This window comes from Chenopodium album, chromosome 4 (assembly GCF_948465745.1).
Source record: "Chenopodium album chromosome 4, dcCheAlbu1.1, whole genome shotgun sequence".
Taxonomy (NCBI): Eukaryota; Viridiplantae; Streptophyta; class Magnoliopsida; order Caryophyllales; family Amaranthaceae; genus Chenopodium; species Chenopodium album.
In genome coordinates, this window is record NC_137837.1 from 45,821,835 (window position 1) to 45,843,407 (window position 21,573).

A 21,573-nucleotide genomic window follows, 5' to 3' on the forward strand; every position below is an offset into this window, starting at 1 on the left:
GCATTCCCCTTTTCCTTAAACATATCGATATCACATCGATTATTGCAATACTTGGCTCGCAACACTCGAGACCATAGAGCACTTGGCTTTGCCAATAGTCGCTATCCCAATTTAGCTAAAAAAAGCTCTATTAAAGTGGCGCATATTTCCAAGGCCCAACCCACCAGCAAGTTTCGGTTTTGTGATTGTATCCCACGATATCAAATGGACCTTTCGATTGCCATCATCCTCCTTCCACAAAAATTTCCTTGCTTTTCTATCAATTTCATCACATGTCGATCTTGGAAGTTTTGTAGATTGCATAGTGTAGAAAGGAATTTCATTCAAGGTTGATTGAATAAGTGTCATTCAACCAGCCATGGACAAAGTGGAAGTTTTCCATCTAGCCAATTTCCCATTTATGTGGTCTACAAGGTATTGATAATCCCTCTTGGATGTTCTACCATTAATTGTACGCACTCTAAGATTTTTACCAAAGTCTTCAGTTTCTTCCATACCAAGAGTCGAACAAATAGCTTCTCGAATTTCCAAATTAGTAATACTAGAAAAATACACCCTTGACTTTTCAACACTAACCTTACTCCCCGAAGCCTTACAAAATTGATTCAAGCAATACATCATGACTTCGGCCTGGACTACAGAGGCGTGACCAAATAGTATCAAATCATCGACAAAAGCAAGGTTCAAAATTGGAGGACCATTTCTACTAGCCCGAACTGGAATCCACGCACCCAACTTCACCTCCCTTTCAATCAAATGTGCTAGACGTTCCATACAAATCACATACAAAAAGGGAGACAAAGGATCATCTTGGCAGATACCCCGTGTTGGCTTGAAAGACTCCGTTTGTTCACCATTCCATAAAATCTGAAGGTTCGTAGAAGAGATACACCTCATGACAACATCACCAATGTGGATGGGCAATCGAAGCTCACTCAATAATTCCTTGATAAAATGACCATCGAAGACGGTTATAGGTTTTTCAAAATCAATTTTAATTGCCATAAAGCCATCCTTCCCTTGTTTGTTCCTCATAGTATGAAGTATTTCCTGAACAATTATCACATTATCCGTGATTTGTCTCTTTGGAACAAACGAGCATTGAGTCGGAGAGATAAGCTTCGGAAGAACTGGTTTTAATCGATTAACTATCACTTTTGTAACAATTTTATAAATAATTTAATATTACACAAGCCGATAGGACGAAATTGGTTAGCTCTTTGAGGGACTTCAATCTTCGGAATCAAAACCAAAAACACATCATTAAAACCACAAGGAAACTCGGAAACTCATTGCCATCCAAAATTTCACAAACAAGTTGCACCACATTCGGCTCCACCAAACTCCAAAAAATTTTTGTAGTTGGGCCTGGCGCCTTAAATGACTTCATAGTCTTAAGGGCAGCCAATACTTCACACGAACTAAAAGGTCTCGTGACTTGCTCCATCTCTTCATTCTTCAATTCTAGGAAATAATCCCACAACAGGGGAACACCATTAAACAAAATATATTCAAATATGTGATGTATTATATACTCCCTTTGTTCTCAAAAGATACAATGTAATATAGTTGTGTTGGTTTTTATTTTATTCATCGCAATGAGTAGTTTAATATTCAATTGATAATTTTTTTTTTCTTTAAATATGCATATGCAACTAGTGGTAATTATGGTCAAAGTAATGCATTAACAAATACGCACAATCAAAATAGAAACAAAGAGAGTACTATAAAAGGAACACGAGTTGACAAACCCTTTATTCATGGAGTTTGATCAGTGGGGACAGTGGGTAGTTTTAAAGAAATATTTCATTGAATTGACTCAAGGGTAGGTTAGTCAAATCACCCATTAAAGCATGGGCTTGCTATTATCTCATATGCATTACGACAACGGCACTCGAAAAAATTAAAAATAAATAATTACAGAAATAAAATTGTTTTCACAAGGCCACCATATAGAATTTTCCCTAATTTTTTACATCCTAGAATTTTTCTTGTATCACATACCTTTTTCCATAAAAGTGGCTTCAATGATCAACTAAGGCCCAAAGATGGCAAATTAAATTCTCCACATCCGGTATCTTGCACACAGACATCTATCACTTGCCATAATTCTACAGCGTGTATGTTACAAGTTTTTACACATACACCACAATATGCAGTTACTCATTTTGGTTTGATTATACTCTCAGAAGACTTCACCTTTCGTTCCAAACTTATCTTTTTAGAAGCTTGTTTAAGGGGCTACTTGGGCACCAATCTTATTGGACATATAGAGAAAGCAATGCAGCGTGCTGCTTTAGCCAGCATAAAGCGCTCGTTTTCTGTCAGATGTCTCTCAATGACCTTCACAATATTAGCATCCTGTAAATACAAACAACATTACTTGCTGTATAATGGCTCATTTATAATGTGTTCCATGATGAAAATAATGGGCTTTATAACAAATAGATATAATTGAAACACACCAACAATGCGGCTTTCTTCTTGTGATCAAATGCAAAAACTTCACCAAAGATTTGAACTTTGCATGCAGAATATAATTGATAGATTGTGATGAAAGGAACACCAAGAATAAAAGGAAGTAAAACAGCATAGAAAATCAAGATTAATAATCAAAATCAAATGAGAATTCAAAAGTTAAATGAGAAATTCTTCAGCCATACACTAATTTATATATTTGAATATTTGAGTCCATTACTAACTCATTTGGTAACAATTGTAAAGGGCTTTAATATGCAATAATAAAATTGCTTATCATTATAGTGTGGCAATGAGCCAATGATTTTCCATGGAAACAATTTACAAAAGCCAGTCTTCCAAATTCAACAAGCTAATTTCTGTAGCATAATTATCCATTAACTTTCAATTGGCATTTCTAACATAAAAATGGAAATTCAGGGATTAAAGATAAAGTGATAGTTGGGCAAATAATAAGAAATCACTTAAAAATATGGTCAAGTCAATTACTTCTATTCTCATCCTTTGTTACGGTGCTACCTCCATCCCCCTTTGGTAAAGTGAGCTGTCCGTTCTCATTACAAACTAACCAACAAAATACCTCATCCCACAAAACAAACATAAGACACCTAGAAAATTTCCTGTTCCCATTCCCAGCTCTTTAAGCCTCAAATTCTCCAAAAGTATCCCATTCCAGTTATATGATTTCATTCAAATTGCTTTTTTTTTCGTTAAGTAAGATGAACTGCCCTTTCGGACCGAAACCTCTCATAGGTCAACCCGCGACCTGAGTTTGCAGGCTAGACACTTGTAAGCAAGGAAGAAGGGTAGGGAAACCTCCAACTTCAAGGTTGGAAGGTTCAACCTTAACCACTAGGCCAACCTTTGCTTAGTATGATTGCAAATTACTTGGTTAGCAAAATATCTGATGCATAGAGATACTAGGAAGAATTCTTCCAAGTCGTCATTTGACTAATTTATCATCAACGCTAAGAAAATAAAGTATTATATTGTCAAGTGCAATTCTTCCCCTCATACATTACATTACCAGAATCTTCAACCATATGTTTTTTTGTGCTACATACTATTACTGACAGGGATAGCTAATAACAGAGGTTCAAAGTTGAAGGACCAATTCCATTGACGTTCATAGAAGTCGAAAGAAGCAGTGAGACTTACTAGGAAAATGATCACGACTAGTACCCCAAGATTCATGGGAAACACATACATATGAAGACGAGGAAAAAAAAAAAAAAAAAAAAAAAAAAAAAAGAACAGACCAAAAAAAAAAAAAAGGAACAGAACCAACCTTTTTGTGTTGCTGAACAGAGGGCCTCGCACTTGCTGTATCACCAATCACAATGATATTATTAACATTTCCACTTTCATCTCTTTCTGTTGGTGAAGTCATCGAGTGCCTCCACTGGCCATTAACAATGTACTTGTAGTAGTACCTGTAAGTGAAATGATTACATTATACACACAGAGATGGGCCACTTCATGCCATACGGTCCAGGAGAATATGATACAAACGTTGCAGTTATGGGAGATAAGCAAACTGCAATACATAGTGGTACTGATTGCAATATTGGTTTTTGACTTTGATATAAACCAAGCATCCCCCTAAAAGCCTGGGGGCTGATGGCATCCAAAATCAATGGCATTCATTCTATTTTTAATTGGCATTAATGAGGAATTAGCACTTTGGCCAGTTATGGTCCTTATAGGTAGGATGAGGCAAAAAAAAAATGTTATTGTTAGAATAGGAGATTAATGTCAGGTGTAAAATAGATAAAAACAAGTGTTTGTTGCCTCTCTTTTTGAGACATAAGACTAGTGACAGCTGGTAGAGCAAATTAATGTTATCCCATAAAATGTTTATTTTATAATACTAAAAATAGTACGGCTCATGACGCTGCCACCCTCCCAAACATATTAGAGCTCTACCTGCAGGCAAACATATGGATGGACTTGCATTACTCAGGCAAACAATAACCCAACTTTATTTTTCTTCCTCTTCATTACAACTGGAATTTTCAGATCTAGGGTTTTTGAAACCTAACAAAAGTTTTTGCATTCTCTAGATTTATGCCACATTTGCGTTTCTATAGACAAATCACATGTATTACAGGTCAAGCGGTGTCATACACACTCTCCACTCACAAGATGATCAATCTTCTCCTCATAATAAGGAAGCAACAAATAAGCTGAATTTTAGTACAAGTTCACCATTTTGGCTTTAGAATAGTTTTGGTGGTGAACCCATTATTAACCACATCTTGTTATAACTGTGAGTAGAATACAAAATTCAGTTAGATTTTTCTTGTCTGTTTAAGACTGAATCCTGAGGTAGTTTAATGTTTGTTTGTTTTTTTTTTTTTTTTTTTTTTTTCTTGTTATTAATAGAACTAATAAGTTCAATTGTAACCTCATACTGAAAGTTTTATGACAATCATCTGATTCATCTTATTCTCTCTGTACCTCCTCTTCTACTCTCTCTCATTTTTCTATTCTTTCCTGAAAATTATTCAAGATCTTTGATCCTGCGTTATTGGTACAAGAGCTTGGTTTGATCAAGAATTTGCAGGGTCCTCGAATTCTGTTTTAAGCCAACCCTTCCTAAGAAAGCATACTAAAAAAATACTGTTAGCCAGAATCATACCCACCACCTCTTTGATAGATTGCTTGACTGAGAGTTCAAACAAAGTACATTCAGATCATCACCAAATTCTGAAAACTCAATAATTCACAACATACTCTCTTCAATTGTCGGTATATGGCACTAATTCCCAAGTGAAGGTTATTCTTTTGGAATAAGAAACATGTTATATGTTAGCGCTAGATTAATAAATGGTTTATATTTTTTAGAATGTATGACCTAAATTTACAACATTGACTATAAGAAAAGGAAAACGAGAGATTCAAACCTTACGCTTATTGGGTAAAATGACCAAGTCACCCTTCACAGGAAAAGGTGAAAGAGCTAATGATCTACTGGCACTCATTCAAAAGAAAAAAAATTTTAAAAAAAAAAAAAAAAAAAAACCTTCATAGTTAACTCAAACTTACCACCTTTAAAACTCTCTTAAATTTTATTTGTATACTCTTTATTTCTCACTGTACATCTTTTTTTTCAAACTTACATTCAATTGATTATGTTGTTGTGCTCTTGTCTTTCGGACAACTCCTTGTAATGACTCATGTTAGCCGATCCCGTATGATTTTGGGACTAAGGTTTTGATGTTGTTGTTGTTGTATAAATAATGCTATAAAATCACTAGTAACCTCACTCTGAAAATTATAAGAGAATCATCTATTTCTCTCTATCTCCTCTTCTACTTTCTCTCACTTTAAAATTAAAAAAAAATAATAATAACAATAATACTTATTTACAAAAATAATTAATCTTTCCTGGCAACACCCACCAGGCCACCAAAAAAATTAAAAACTAAAAAAAAAAAACCAGAAATTTTGACAGCATATCCTATGATAGATGTATGAGTCCCGCAGTAGGCATAGCTGAAACTTTAAAACATATGGACCTGTCCCATCCTAAGGCGCAGTGACAACATAAAACGAACATACTATCACAACTATAGAATTTCATTTTCTGTTTAACAGAAATGCATGAATGTATATCATGCGATAAACCTTCTGCAATCCCTCAAGTCAACTCAATTTCTAAAACAAACAATAGTCATATGCTTTAGTCCTAGATTAGGGTCAATCTAAACTCTTGGCCTAATATTAATCTAGATTCTAGATATGATGAACTTTGGGCAAGTTTGACAAAGTTCAAGACTCCGTAAAGTTATCATCATTTCTTTCTCTCTTATTTGTTGGGTGGCTTTGCAGTCTTCTAGGCTCACCATGTTCAACTGCCTAGCATAGTATCCAATATAGATTCAATAACACATTGATGTAAGACATAAATTGGGATATTAGGCCGAAACAACAATGTTTGAGTACCATAGTGTACGCCACTGCACCCCACAAATTCTATCTCCAACTATTTGACTTGGTTGCTCAAACTTAAGACAATCATTGATTGATGCGATACTGCGTATAAAAACTTGTACTTAGTTACTTACTTCCCTTGTGGTAGCCGAACTTCAATTTCATATCTTGGACCACCTTTGTGCACTGCCTTTATTGGATCTTTCCAATTACCAGTGAAATCCCCAACCAAGTACACATCTTCACCCTGCCATTAGAAGTAGATTAATAATCCCGTAAATAAATGTAAAGAGACAAAAACTATTTGATAAACATGAATTTAAAATTACAAATGTAAACAAGAGAGACTATAAAAAGGCCCTGAAAATTAAATAAATAAGTAAATCAGCTACCTCATGTCCATTCCAGACAAAAATCACAGCATGGGTCGCTGGCCTGTCCTGTTTATCTTTATCAACCATGGCTATGAGATCCCATGTTGCCCAAGCTATTGCTGGCCTGCATTCAGTTCTCCATTGTTTAACTCTAAAATGTGCAGCATTACAACCTAAATTAAATATAAACAGAAAAGAAAAAAGCAGATAAGAAGAATTTGATAATAACAGTCATAAATAGCCTGTCATTGTTCAGAGTAAGTTTCCTAAGACAGTGATATAAAGCATGCTAAACAATTTTCTCAAACAAATTAAGATCCTACCTCTCCTACCATTTATTTCTCTCCATTGAACCTCTTTCAAGAAGATATTTAATGTCAATGTGTCACAAAGTCTTTGTGTGGCAGACCTCAAAAGACTTATTAGGTTTCTGTTTTGAATTCTCTTTACTCTGCCCATTGGCAGGGAGAAAGGATAGAGAAGCTTTGAGTAAAAAAGATCAAGGAAAGGGAAATGAAGGTAATTTTGGATTACTTTAGTGACAGCAGAAACTTAATTACTGAAGTCTTTATATTGGGAAGCACCTGTTAGGCCTGCAAGTGTGAAGTCCAGTGACAAAATTATAAGCTGCATTAAGCGAAGTGTCCATCATCCAGTGCAGATATGCAATGACACATGCTGGAGAACGGTCAAATCCTGATGTACAAGTGACAAAAACTCTGTGGTTTTTTTTCAACAGGCGCAATAACAGTCCCACGGAAAATGGCAGTTTCTTCCTCATATCAAAGGAATCTCCTTCCCTGTAAAATCAATATAAATTTGTAAATTACATATTAAATTATAAAAAATTTATCAAAAATAAAATAAAATAAGCAAAAGTGGGTTATAAAATCCAAAACAAAAATAATAAATTGGAAAAACTTGTGTGGACTTGATTCAAAATAATATTTTGGTAGACTTGAGGTCTGCACGTGCCAGCCGACGTTATGTTGAACATAGTAACCCTAATTTTAAGATAGTGAACTTCATTATTCATATTGACCAGTATATTAAAACTCTAATTTTAAAATATATTAATCACTTATTATGTTTATTATAACACGACTTTTATTTCTACATAATAACCTTTATTTTGACCTTTTTATTAATATAAAGACTTTGATTTTAAAATAGCAACCTATCAATATAGTGACCCTAACATTAATGGTCCACATTAATGTGAACCAATTCTATTTAAGAGTTTAAAACAAGGATATTTACTTTCTCATATGTCACATTGATAATGACAAAGAATCTATGTATAATCAGGAATTAATTATTTAATAAAATTCAAATTTCTGAGTAGTTTGTTGGTAAAAGAGCTCCATATGAGTATGACTTCAGGCCCAGTTCTAAAGTTCTGATTAATAAACACAATGCAAGATAAGAGAAGAAATGAACCATATATGATATGAGGCTCCAGTCACCTTATGGGGTAATTGATCATCAGAATATCACATTTTTGGCAACACTCCTTGATAGAATTAGAGTTGATTCCCCAGTTTTCTGCTTCAATCAGACTCTGGAAATTTAAGATAGCAGTGATTCCCTGGTACATATTTGTCAGAACTCAGTAACGACATCAATGCCTTCTATAGTTGTTAGAATTATCATGCTGATGACTACCACAGCACTCACCAAACTCGCTAGAGCCTCAACATCAGTTTCTCCTTGTATGCAGGAACCTACATATAACTGTTCAGTTATCTGACAGAAACACAAACATAAAAAGTATATAAGTAATAAAACCTCTCTATTGCATAAACATCAAGCAAATAACATATTGTGGACAAACGAACCATCACTTGAAGTAAACTACAATTTTGCCCAAGATCTAGCCTGGATGGTTTTTGTGATAGTGTAGAATTGGTTGTTATTGTATTACATAGAAATATAAGTTAACAGCTAATTTTAATCACTTTACACCACAAAGTAACAATTGGAGGGTACATAATCTAATATGAATGATAAGTGCATTTAATCGAAAGTAACAATTGGAGGGTTACTGAATGATAAGTGCATTTAATGGCAATGGTTTCCCCTCTTTGATGTTAAAAACCTGTTTTTAGAAAACAAGTGGGCATTAGACCCCAGTTTTCTACTAATTTCACTTGCTTTATAATCGAAAGTATTTTACATGATTTTGTAGGTTTTGCTAAGATTATTGCTCAGTTGGAGAAATAAAAGCCTTAAGGTGTCAATGATGATTCAAAATTTTGCCACCAAAGATCAAAGGGATGGAAAAGCCAAAAGGCTAACCAAATAAATTAAGATCAAGATTTGTGAAGAATGGGATAAGTAATACTGACTGTAATTACATGATCATGTCAGATTTGAAGACCAAGCCAAGTCGCTTTTATCATTGCTTCCCCTTTGGTTTTTGTCATCGTAAATTTTGTAAAAATTAACTTTATATGGATTTTACAAATAGATTATTAAACTTCGGAAGTAACAACTCAACTTTATAAGAATATTTATTTTTTAAATATTTTACCATAGTAAAAAAGACTGGTCGTGTACCTTATGCCTTGGGGGGGGGGGGGGGGGGGAGAGAGCTACACTAAATAAGGTATCTGAATACCACACCTTGCTGTACTGCATACCAAGAGAATGAGTGTAATAGATTTCTCCTTTGGAACGATCAATTGCCTTAGTGTATTCACCTAACGGAAAGCTTCCATGAGACCATTCAGCATCAGTGGAATCTTCTTCCACAGATATGCAAACCAGCTGGGTAAGTGATGCTGGAAAACTGTTATATTGTGATAACAGATAACCATTTCCATTTTTCCCAGTCAGCATCTTCCATGCCCGTGATACAAGAAACTTTGAAGAGAACACTACAAAACCTGAATTCCCACCACTCTCGCTAGACCCCTGTAAAGCCGAAGCCAGTAGGGTCTTGCTCCATGTGGCTACTGGGACACGGCCTCTATTGAAAAGAATATCAAGGTCATTCATTGAAAGTAACTCTTCTATGGAAAAGGGTGAAAAAGGTCTCTCGAGAACAAGGCTAAAAGATCCAACTTTCTCCTTGAGCATACTCCTGACAAAACATACAAGAATCAAGCCATAAACAACTGAACAAACACTAATTATTAATTAACTTCTTGTTTTATAAAATAAGTAATGCTATCAAGTATATGTTTCTAGGCACATTGGTATTTAAGATTATAAGAAATTCCAATATCATTAACATGTGAAAAGTAAACTCATAACAGTTACATAATATTAAGTTATAAGAAACACACTTCTCATTTGTGAAAACTTAGCAAGTATCCCCCTATTTTTCAGTAAATTTTGCAAGGGGTAGATTCCTTACTCAACTATAGGGAAACCAAGTTAATAGGTGGACCAACTTCCATTATATTTTGTATATGAGTAGCCTCTTTGATCATAAACAAAACAATAAGACAACAAATTATTCATCTACAACTGAAAACAAAATCTTCCCAAAACCCTGTTCATTTCACATGTTTATTAACTGTGCATGAATTAGTAATGAACTATCTGTCCTCGCTATGCTTGCCCAATTTCCTCAAGAGTAAGCAATTATTCACACTCCATAATTCCAAACTATACATAATGAATAGGGCCAGTTATTGACTAATTAATTGTGCTCAAATGATTAAATTGATTTAAATTGGAATTATAAGTCATTCACATTTCAAAATGATTAATAAAAAAGATAACCAAAAAATGAGAATATACCCAAAAGGTTAAATGCCTAGAAAAACAGAAGTTTAAAAGTAAAAGAAATGTATACTGTGCATCACTAATGTCCTTGATCTCTAAAAACTGGCCATCAGAAGAATCACCTGCCTTCTTTAAAGTATCCCCAACCATTATTATCCTTGATTTCTCCGCATTCCCCTATAAATCAAATAAAAAATAGTCAATTAAGGAAAATGATAGGGCTACGTATAAAAAAAAAACAAACGAATGGAAAGTATAAGCAACGATTGAACATTTATAACATTATCGATGCATGATTTTGTAATAACTTTGTTAACCAATAGGGCAATACCATTTTAGATTTGAAGAAGCCCTAAGGGTTCCATAGATCATATCAGTAAAAACTATAGAGCTAAAAACTTAAGTAAAAGCTTCAATATATTACTCCAGGAATTTCTTTTTCTCTTAGAAGATCTTGTTTGTGATCTTGCTTATTCCTAGTATAAAAATACAAAAGTGTGTAAAAATAGTATTGTGGGGTTTTGTTATTATTCATCCTATCGAGTGCTTTAAGATTATCAATTAGTGATATTTATATCTATAACAATATTTTAGAACATGAAAATTTGCTAACATAATGCCACATGTCCCTCCCTCTTTTGTATTCCTATTTTATTTTATTTTATTATATGTGCAATAATCACCATGTATCATTTTTCTTCTTCTTGCATGTTTCTTTTTTATTAAAAGCATCACGCGTGTTCAATACTTTATTAGTTTTACTTTACCCCCTAATTTCAATGAACTAAAACTCATCCTCTTCAAATTTTTTACATTGATACCTATGTGATTGACAATTGTTAGTTCACTTGTCATATTCTTTTTTTGTTTTTATCTCTATTTTTTCTTTTAACAGTAAAGGGTTGCATTTACCCCTTCATTTACTACTAAACTATGTTTCATTGTTTGTCCTATTTGATTTTTCCACGGTTTTTAATTTAATATTGAAATTTAACATCTCAAACTAAGAATTATGAAAAAAATATAGAACAATTAGAGCATGTTCAATTGTAAGCTACAATACCTTGATACATCAAATTTTTAAGCTAGTATATTTTGTAGCTACAAATTGCTCCAATGGTGTGCAATTGCATATTGTAGCTTGATTAATTAAATAATTAAATAAAGTACTTTTAGTTTTAATCAAATACATGACATAGTTTAAGTGGATAAAGTTTTCTTTAAAAAACCAAGCAACGTAGCTTGTTTGGTCAAGGTTGATTAGGTTGCTTAATCAAGCTACATCATGTTTTTACTCCAATGGTAAGCTACATGCTTTCAATTTTATTTAATTTGCAAGCTGGTCCTTTTGCTATGAATCTAGACCAATCGAACATGATCGCAGGCAATGTTTTGAAATATAACAAATAGTTAAATTGTTAGATTCCATTTGTCATGAAGTCTCTCAAGTCCAACCAAATGACACAAACATCTGAAAACGACGAGTATTAAGGTTCACGATCACATTTTATATATAATGCCTCCGTTTCATATCAGGTGCAACAAAAGAGTTATTATTGTTTCATCGTTCGTGAGACAAGAAAAATTGTTTTGTTGCAATCAACAAAAACACGAAGGTAGCAGTATATAAGCTTTGCATCTGAATTAAACCTAAAATCTTTAATATGACAGGAAAATTGTATCTTTTTTTTTTTTTTTTATTTGTAATTCGTATAAGATTATTCAATAAAATGCAACCCATACATTGCACGGCAGTAAAAATTAATGATCAAAACAGAGTAATTACGAGTATAGTTAAATTACCCCTTTTCGGAGAGAATGAATGAAAACCTTGCCATCAACCGAAAGAGCGAAGCGAATGCCGAGAGGCTTATCTAAGGTGACCATATACTCATTCAAATTCATCTTGTAGGCAATTTGATTGTCCTTGGACATCGCAAAAACCCTAGAAATTCGGTTCCGATTGGTGCGCCTAAGTATGAGACCAATGCTTCCATTAAAGGTGAAATCAGTGCTCCAAATTGAAGAAGAAATCAGACCATTGCACAAAGACATTGAAGGAAAATGTAGTTACGAGATGATGTTTCAAACGGTCGATGACGGTGGAACAGAGTGCGCAAAAGAGGAGATAGAGAGAGTATGAGAGTAAAGTGAGTGGAGAAGTAGTCAAGTAGAGAGATCCGAAGTGGATGAATATGATGGGTAATTATCGGGAAAACTTAACCCAACAATTTGTTGGGTTAAGTTTTCCCGGTGCAAAAGCGGGGCCCACATATGTACGTATAAACGTACTGACCCATTTGCGAAATAAATACGTATTGGCGCGGTTCTCTATACCGTTATAATCATTTTTCCGTTTTCAATTTTCTTTCCCCTTTACTTTCCCCATTTCAACTAAAGTTCTCCATTAATGTTCTTCAACGAGTTCGTAGTTCTTCGACTAGCGGCGCGGTATGGGATGTTAATCTGGTGGGTTGTGGTCAGATTCCGGTAGGTTTGGTCCGGCATCGTCAATTTTCGGTATTAGCATCCATTTTGGTGAGTAAAACCTATTTGTTTAATTGTATAATTTTGAACAATTAACTTGCATGTATGATTGAATTAGCTAAATTTGAGTTATTGTATAATTGAATTAGCTAAACTTGGCTGGATAGATACTAATTTACAGATTCATTATTATCGTTATTGATTTTGACATAATTTGGTCTAATTTCTTCATTATATATTATCATTATTGATTTGTATAATTTCTTCGGATTTTGGATATTGAACTAATTTATATTTATTATTTTGGGGTTGACGAATGTGTTGTGAATGTGAAATGTGTTGTTCTTGGTTGTCAATAATACTTATCATATGACAGTATTTAAGAGCAAAAATGACAATATATAATATAACCAAAATGTAACATGCATGTAATATTCATTGTCATGCTTTGTTTGATCTTATTGGAACAATCGTTTTGGTGGTTGTTGTTGATTTGTGAATGAATCATTTTGGTACTTGTCCCTAATAAGGAAAGATAGACAGAATGAACATGTTTGCTGGTTGTTGTGGATTTGTGTTTGAACATAAGCATGTTATCTTTTACACTATGTTCTGAGCATGAGCATGAGGTAGAATGCTTCCTTAAACTGATTTACCTGTTGATCATGAGGTAGGAACCTACTGCTGTTTTTTGGCAAATGTAATGACAATGTAACAATATATATAACAATGTAATGACAAATGTGAATTTAATTTTTCGGCAGTAAAAAACATGGAATATAGGGAGGAGGAGGAGGGGGAGTTAGTTGCGTAAGATGATGTTCCGTTATCAATTGATGACGATGATGAAGAAATGTTGCAGCTTATAAAATATGATGGAGAAGGGGCTGGTGATAGTGGTGACTCAAGGTCTATAGATGAAGCTGGAGGGGAGGTGGATGGAGAGGGGAATGGTGGAGGTGATCTGGTGGATATGAGGTTTTTGAATGTCGACCCTCCCGAAATAGGGATGATATTTGATTCGTGGCAAGAAATAGATGTCTATTTCAATGCTTATGGGAAGCAGCAAGGCTTTGGGGTGGTATGTGGACAAAGTGCATACAAGCACTTTAAAGATGGAAGTAAGATAAAACGGGCAGTGACATGGAAATGCGACTGTGCTGGTAAACCTGACACTCGAAGGAAGGTCGGTGGTAAAAGAATTGCTAGGGAGTTGGAAGGAGAACCTGTTGCCACTAAAAAGTCTAAAAAATGAGGGTGCGGGGGCTATGGTGTATGGTAGCTTGACTTCTAATGGGAAATGGGAGTTGAGGAAAGTGTGCTTAAGTCATAGCCATCTGTTTTCCCCATCAAAGTCAATGCTAGTGACAAAGTATAGGTTAGAAGAGTTGAAGAAGGTACCGTATGTTAGGCGTGCACTCCACTTTGATAATGATGTTGGGTTGCCTAACGCGAAACTCCATAGGTGGTTGGCTAGTTAGCGGAATGGATATGAAATTGTTGCTTTCACCACAAAGGATTTGAATAACTTGGCTGCGAAGGAGAAGAAATTGAAATTTAAGGACGAAGATGCGAATGACATGATGAATTATTTTAAAATGATGCAGAAGAACAATAAGAACTTTTACCATGTACATCGGTTGGATGATAATGGAGTTCTTCAGGATGTGTTGTGGGTAGATGCACGCAGTAGGGCTGCGTATGAGAAATTCGGTGATGTTGTTTGTTTTGACACCACTTTCCTTATGAATAAGTATGATTTGCCCTTTGCAAATGTTGTTGGTGTTAACCATCACGGGCAAACCATATTGCTTAGATGCGCCTTAATCTCCCACGAGGACACTGAAACCTTTAAGTGCGTTCTTATATAAATTTAATTTTCTTCTTCAAATTTATATTATAGTTTTTGTTGTTAGCTAATTATGTTATTATGTGTTTTTGTTGTTATCTAATTATGTTATCATGTCATTTATGTGTTTGATTTGTCATATTTTCATATTGTAATTGTTATATTGTTGTTTCAGGTGGGTGTTTTCGACATGGCTTGATGCTATTGGAGGGGACCCTCCTACGGCTATACTGACTGACCAAGATCCGGCGATGCACAAAGCATTGAAAGCTGTGATGCCACAAACCCGACACAGATGGTGTCTGTGGCACATTACAGAAAAATTTGGTGTGAAGTTAGGGAAGTGTAAGGGGTACTTAGGTTTTAAGGAGGAATTGAAAATTATAATCTATGACAGTTTATCTATGTAGGACTTTGAATTGAGGTGGAAGGAATTTATTCAGAAGCATAAGTTAGTCAGTAACATGTGGCTTGCTGTTTTATATGATGAGAGGGAAATGTGGATTCCAGCTGCAATGAAGCATTTGTTCTGGGTAGGGATGAAGACTACACAGAGGTCAGAAAGCATTCATAAGTTTTTTTATGAGTTCTTCGACAGGAACACTGGACTTTGTGAATTTGCTAAGAAGTATGTGGTTGCTATGGAGCATCGATTGCTGTCAGAGAGGCTGGTAGATGGTAACTCGGCCGTGTTCCTACGTGGTCTAGTGACTGATTTCAAGTTTGAGGAAACATTTTGGAATGTGTACACTGACTCAAAGTTTATGGAGGTGCAAAGGGAATGCAAGAGGCTCATGTACTGCACTGGTAGTAGCATGCATGAGATATCTCCGGGCTATTTCGAACATTTAATAAAAGACAGAGTATATGTGTGGGTTGAATTTGAAAAGAAGGAGAAGCCGATCAACAAGTGTTTAGGGTAAAAATACCCTAGACATGTGGACCAATGAGAGAAGGCCACGTGTCAAGTTCAGGCTGGCCCAAGTGGCCCAATAGCCTCCTAACACGTATCCCCTTCAGATAGCTTCTGAAATGGCGGCCTTCAAGGGCCCAAATCCCAAAAAGCGCCGTAATTCGGCGCAACCCACTAAAATCTAGGTTAAGTGACCTAGATAGGGGCACTCCTACCAATGACCCTATAAATAGGGAGATATTTCCCCATTTTGGGGACACATTTAATCATTTATTACACCTACTTTCTCTCTCATCAGAGAAACACCTGAGCTTGGAATCTAAGCAGATCCCCACCTAACTTTCTGTACTCTTTATTCTCTTTCAAGTTACTAATTTGACCTTCGGAGGCGGAGCTCCACCACCTGGAGTCTCCGTTGTTTTTGTAGGTACAGCTCAGCCGGACCAATCTTTGTGACGTAACTCTCCCGAGGGACAAAAACACCCAAAACATTTGGGGTCGTTTGTGGGGAGAGTACCTCAAGGATGGTTCAAGAGTCTGTACCACCTCCTGAGCGTCCGGTGGGCAAACCGGAAGTCTTTACTAACCAAGAGGATGATAATCCTCAGGTCGAAACTTATATAGCCAGTGATGGCTCTCAGATAACCAAGCACATCCGGCCCAAAGACACTCTGGAGCGGGGTTCCAGCCAGGCGGGTACAAACCGACCCCCTGGACAGCCGGAAGGGGAAACCCATACGGCTAGTGGATCCGCTCCCGTCACTCGAGACGAACTCATGAAGTTCATGACTAGTTTCAAGGGTGAAATGAAGGATCTGATCACCAAGAGCCGGGCTGACCCAAGCAGGGGTCAGTCGGCAAGGAAGACTCCTGACTCCTCTGGAGAAGGGGAAGTCAGTCCGAGATAGGCAGCCAACTTCTCATCCAAAGGAGAAGGCAGCCGGGACCATTGATTGGTCCAAGATTCTTCTGCCTAAGAGGAACACAACTACCACCCGCCGGACTGAACAGCCGGTGGGAAACAAAAAATCAACTCTTGACGCCCGGGAGATCATCACCCGCAAGAGGAATTAGCAGTTGTTTAAGTCAGCTTCTACATCAAGCTTTCCATACAACTTTAAGAATACATCTACAGGGAATGTGAAATCCTTACATAAGAGCCATACAGGCGGTAACACCGTCCATTATGGCCCTCAGATGATTAGGAATGCACCGTATGTACCACCTCTGGTCTACGATCCGTATTCTCCTCATTTCATGCAGTCGACCCTCTTTGGAGGTCAGGCGGCATACAACAACGTCCAGCCACTGGACTGGCAGCTTTGTCTGCTCCGCCTTGGTGAACAACCTTCTGCGTTCACCCGGGAAATAACCGAGGCGGCACAACCGCCAAGGTTAAAAATGTGTTGGTAGGTACCTATGGCGGTACCTCCAACCCGGAAGATCACCTCATGGCTTACACCAACCTCATGTATTTACAGGGGTTGGATGATGCCACTTGGTGTCGATGCTTTCCGGCTACATTGAAGGGCATTGCCCAACAATTGTTTGGCAACTTGCCAGCCAGTTCCATCGATAGTTTCAGGAAGCTTGCCTTCTTGTTTGCTTCCAACTTCTCAATGAACATTCCTGCGAAGAAAACAAGTCTTGACTTGAGCACCATTAAGCAGGGAGAGAGAGAAGGATTGCGCTCCTATGTCAGGCGGTTCAATCTGATCAGAATTCAAATTCAAGGACTGTCTGACGAGGTAGCTTTTACAGACTTATTTAAGGATCTGAGAGACGGGTGGACCTTTAAGTTTAACCTAGTCAGAAAAGGGGCTTTTACTTTACAGGCGGCCTTGAGGGAGGCAAAAAGCTATATTCAAGCAACCGACCTCTGCTCGCCTGGTAGCTAGTCGGACTCCAAGAAGTCTGATAGGCAAAAAGACAGTCGGCCAAGAAAAAAGATGAGAGCAAAAAGAGAAAAGAAGTTTGGGCGGTGAGTGATTCTAATCAGCCGTCCCAGAAGAAAAAGAAAGAATTTAAACTGTACGTTCCCAGGTACGAGTTTAACAAGGACTGCAACTCCATCCTCATGGAGATCAAGGACCGGTTGTCTCTAGAGAAGCCGAATCCAATGAAAAGTTCCATTCAATCAAGGAACAAAAATAAGTTCTGCCAATACCATGAGGAAGTTGGTCATGACACCAACGACTGTTTCAGCCTTCAACGGGCGTTAGACCGTCTGGCTAACAAGGGGATGTTAAAGTCCTACATTTCTAAGTCCAAAGGGACAAATAAGAAGAACCCAAGGCAGTCATCCAAGACACCCTAGCCTGCTAGTAGTTCGGACACCGATAAGGATCCGGTCTACACCATAGCAGGCGGGTTCTCATGCGGTGGCCCTACCATCCGGGGCACCAAGAGCCATCTTCAAAAGATGGACAATGATGATGATGATGATCAGGCGGCCGCTAGCACCTCTTTCTCGAACGTTCTGATCACTGAGAATGATAGGGGCACTGTCCGTCGTCCGCATGATGATTCGGTCGTCATTGAATATAAGGTCACCAACCAGCTGGTTAGTCGAATCCTTATTGACAACGACGGCTCGTCGGACATCATCAGTCTCTGGTGCCTGCGGAAGCTGAAATACAACCTCAGCAGCATGCATCCGATTACCCACCCCTTGGTTGGTTTTGGGAGTGGGATGGTTTACCCAGTCGGTAGGATTGACTTACCTATCCGGCTGGGTGAAAAAGGAAAAGGACGACACCTAGTCTTCAAATTCTTGGTCGTTGAGGAGTTGACCGCCTATAACATTATCCTAGGCCGCCCAACCCTCAACGAAGCCAAGGCTGTAATCATCCCTTCTCTCATGCTCATCAAGTATGAGAGGGATGATGGCTTTGTTGGTTCCTTGAATGGGGATCAAAAGACGACTCGGGAGTGCTTCCTCTCATCCGTCAAGGATACTGCACTAGTAGAAAAAATCAAAAAGGCACCCCCTAATTGGCACCGGTTCAGTCCAAACCCGTGCCAAAAATGGCCTTAAAATTTGGTGGGAAGTTGAACCAGGATATATGGCACCGGTTCACTTCAAACCGGTGGCAAAAACATAAAAGGGCACCGGTTTGAAGTGAACCAGTGCCATTAAATATTAAAAAAAAAACGGCCCATATAAAAGCCCCCCAACCCTAACACATTAACTCAATCAGTCGTTTCTCTTTCTCTCTCCTCCTCTCCTCATCTCTTCCTCTTTCTCTCTCCTCTCCTCCTCTTTCTCAATCTCCTTCTCCGTCCTCCTTCTCCGTCCTCCTTCTATTTCTCTTCCCTCATCTCCTTCTCCCTCATCTCCTTCCAACATGCAACACCGTCCTCATTTCTTTCAATCGATTTCTTGGTATTTTTTTTATTTTATTTTGATTATTATTTTTGATTTCTGTTCATTTTTATTCGATTTTAATAGGTTTTTTTTTTTCGATTTTGATTTATTTTTCTTCGAATTATGGGTATTTGTTTTCGATTTCATTTTTGGGTATTTGTTTTTCGATTTCATTTCTGGGTAATTGTTTTTCGATTTCATTTTTGGGTTTTATTTTTCGATTTCATTTCTGAGTATTATTATTGTTTTTCGATTTTGATTCATTTTTCGATTATTATTTGTTTTTCGATTTTAACTAATTTTCGATTTTAATTTTTTTTGATTTTTTTTTTATTTTCTGGGTTTTAATTTTTTTTTCGATTTTCTGGGTTTTAATTTAATTTTTTCTTCATTTTCTGGATTTTCTCGATTTTCTGGGTTTTAACTAATATTCGATTTTAATTTTTTCGATTTTCTGGGTTTTAATTTTTTTTTCGATTTTAATTTTTTCGATTTTTTTTAATTTTCTGGGTTTTTAACTAATTTTCGATTTTAATTTTTTTTGGATTTTTTTTTTAATTTTCTGGGTTTTAATTTTTTTCGATTTTCTGGGTTTTAATTTAATTTTTTCTTCATTTTCTGTATTTTCTGGGTTTTAACTAATTTTCGATTTTAATTTTTTCGATTGTCTGGGTTTTAATTTTTTTTCGATTTTAATTTTTTCGATTTTTTTTTTAATTTCTGGGTTTTTAACTAATTTCGCAGCTAATACATTTTAATTGATTTTGTTGGATGAACTAATTGGCGCAGGTATACTATTTGCTTTGTAGGCCCAAAATATTGCACATAATTGAAGAATCAAGAATCAAGAATCAAGAATATTGATTTAGATGTTTGGGTTTTTTTTTTTATTGTGATGTTGTAATATTTTTTTTTGATTTATATTGTAGTTCTTTTTTATTTATTTATATGTTGTAATTGTTTAATTTTATAATTTGTATATTGTAATTTTTTCTTGATTATATACTGTAAATTTCGGTTATATTCAATGATATTCGATTAATATGTTGTTGTTCTTATTTATTTTAGTCAATTTGATTTTTAAGTGAAAAATGACAACAACAAAAAAAAAAAAAAAAATGATTTTTGGGGTTTTTTGGCACCGGCTAACCGGTGCCAAAAACTTTGAAATAATTTTCTGTGGGCCTTTTTGGCACCGGTTAATCGGTGCCAATTTAATTTTGGCACCGGTTTGAACCGGTGCCTTTTTAAACCCACCCCCCACATAGGCACCGGTTCAAACCGGTGCCTTAGGCCGGGTTTGAACCGGTGCCAAATTCATTTTTTCACGTAGTGTTGTGGCCCCGAATGGCCAAGGGCAGGAACCAATAGACCTTGACAATGTCAAGGACGCCGCCCCAGCCCCACCAGTAGCCGGGAAGAAAAGAAAGGCTCCTTAGCTGGTGGAGGTGAAGAAAGAGAAAAAAATAGCAATCACTGACCGGGGAACGGTCATATGAGCTCCGTCCCCAACCGGCTGGAGAACATATTGATATACCTCTGGACGACAGCCGTCTAGAGCGTACTGTTAAGGTTGGGACGGCTGCTTATGCTAAGCTAGGTGAAGACCTGCACCTATTGCTGAAAGAATTCAAAGACATTTTCGCCTTTGAAGTGGAAGAGATGCCAGGCGTCATCTCGGATCTTGCTGTCCACAAACTCACCGTGGATCCAAAAAAGAAGCCCATCTGGCAAAAGAAAAGAAATCACGGCGAGGAAAAAAGTCAGGCAACAGCTGCCGAAGTAAAAAAGTTGCTGGATGCTAGGTTTATTCGGCCATGCAATTTCCCCGACTGGGTGGCGAATGTTGTGCTTGTAAAGAAGCCGAATGGTACCTGGCGTATGTGTGTTGATTACACATACCTAAAAAAGGCATGTCCCAAGGATAGTTACCCGCTTCCAAAGATCGACAGTCTGGTCGATTCTACAGCAGGGCATGCCCTGATGAGTTTTATGGATGCCTACTCCAGCTTCCATCAGATACCCATGTGGAAAAAAGATCAAGAGAAGACAACCTTCGTCACTGATCAGGGATTATTCTATTACATTGTGATGCCGTTTGGCTTGAAAAATGTGTCGGCTACATTCCAACGAATGATTAATACGGTCTTCATTAATCAAATTGGAAGGAATGTGGAGGCGTACATTGATGACATGATAGTCAAATCCAAGCAGCAGGCGGATCACCTTGCTGATCTCCGAAAAACCTTCACCACACTCAGGAGGCATAAGGTCATGTTAAACCCTAAGAAATGCGTCTTTAGTGTTGAGTCTGGGAAGTTTCTCGGATTCCTGATTGATCATAAGGGGATAAAGGCTAACCCTGAGAAGATACAGGCGGTAATTGACATGAAGTCACCCCGCACTGTTAAGGAAGTACAGAGACTAACCGGTT

At 36.8% G+C, this 21,573-nt stretch overlaps 2 protein-coding genes and 1 long non-coding RNA gene across 3 annotated transcripts; 2 read left to right on the forward strand and 1 right to left on the reverse strand.

Moving 5' to 3' along the window:
- Positions 1-1,894: 1,894 nt before the first annotated feature.
- LOC145626974 (phosphoglucan phosphatase LSF1, chloroplastic-like) lies at positions 1,895-12,698 on the reverse strand. The gene is made up of 10 exons (XM_081679398.1): positions 12,327-12,698; positions 10,594-10,700; positions 9,414-9,873; positions 8,466-8,534; positions 8,255-8,376; positions 7,373-7,588; positions 6,807-6,912; positions 6,549-6,661; positions 3,767-3,911; positions 1,895-2,361 (listed from the first exon to the last, which is right to left on the reverse strand). Exons 1-10 carry the CDS (start codon positions 12,576-12,578, stop codon positions 2,242-2,244), a joined length of 1,710 nt encoding a protein of 569 aa, XP_081535524.1. The 5' UTR covers positions 12,579-12,698; the 3' UTR covers positions 1,895-2,241.
- A 2,625-nt stretch (positions 12,699-15,323) lies between these two features.
- Positions 15,324-15,782, forward strand: LOC145627889 (protein FAR1-RELATED SEQUENCE 6-like). The gene has a single exon (XM_081680232.1). It carries the CDS (start codon positions 15,324-15,326, stop codon positions 15,780-15,782), a length of 459 nt encoding a protein of 152 aa, XP_081536358.1.
- Positions 15,783-18,969: 3,187 nt separating this feature from the next.
- LOC145626975 (uncharacterized) lies at positions 18,970-20,192 on the forward strand. The gene is made up of 2 exons (XR_014111230.1): positions 18,970-19,157; positions 19,929-20,192. It is a non-coding gene; the product is annotated as an uncharacterized LOC145626975 (long non-coding RNA).
- The last annotated feature ends 1,381 nt before the right edge of the window (positions 20,193-21,573 follow it).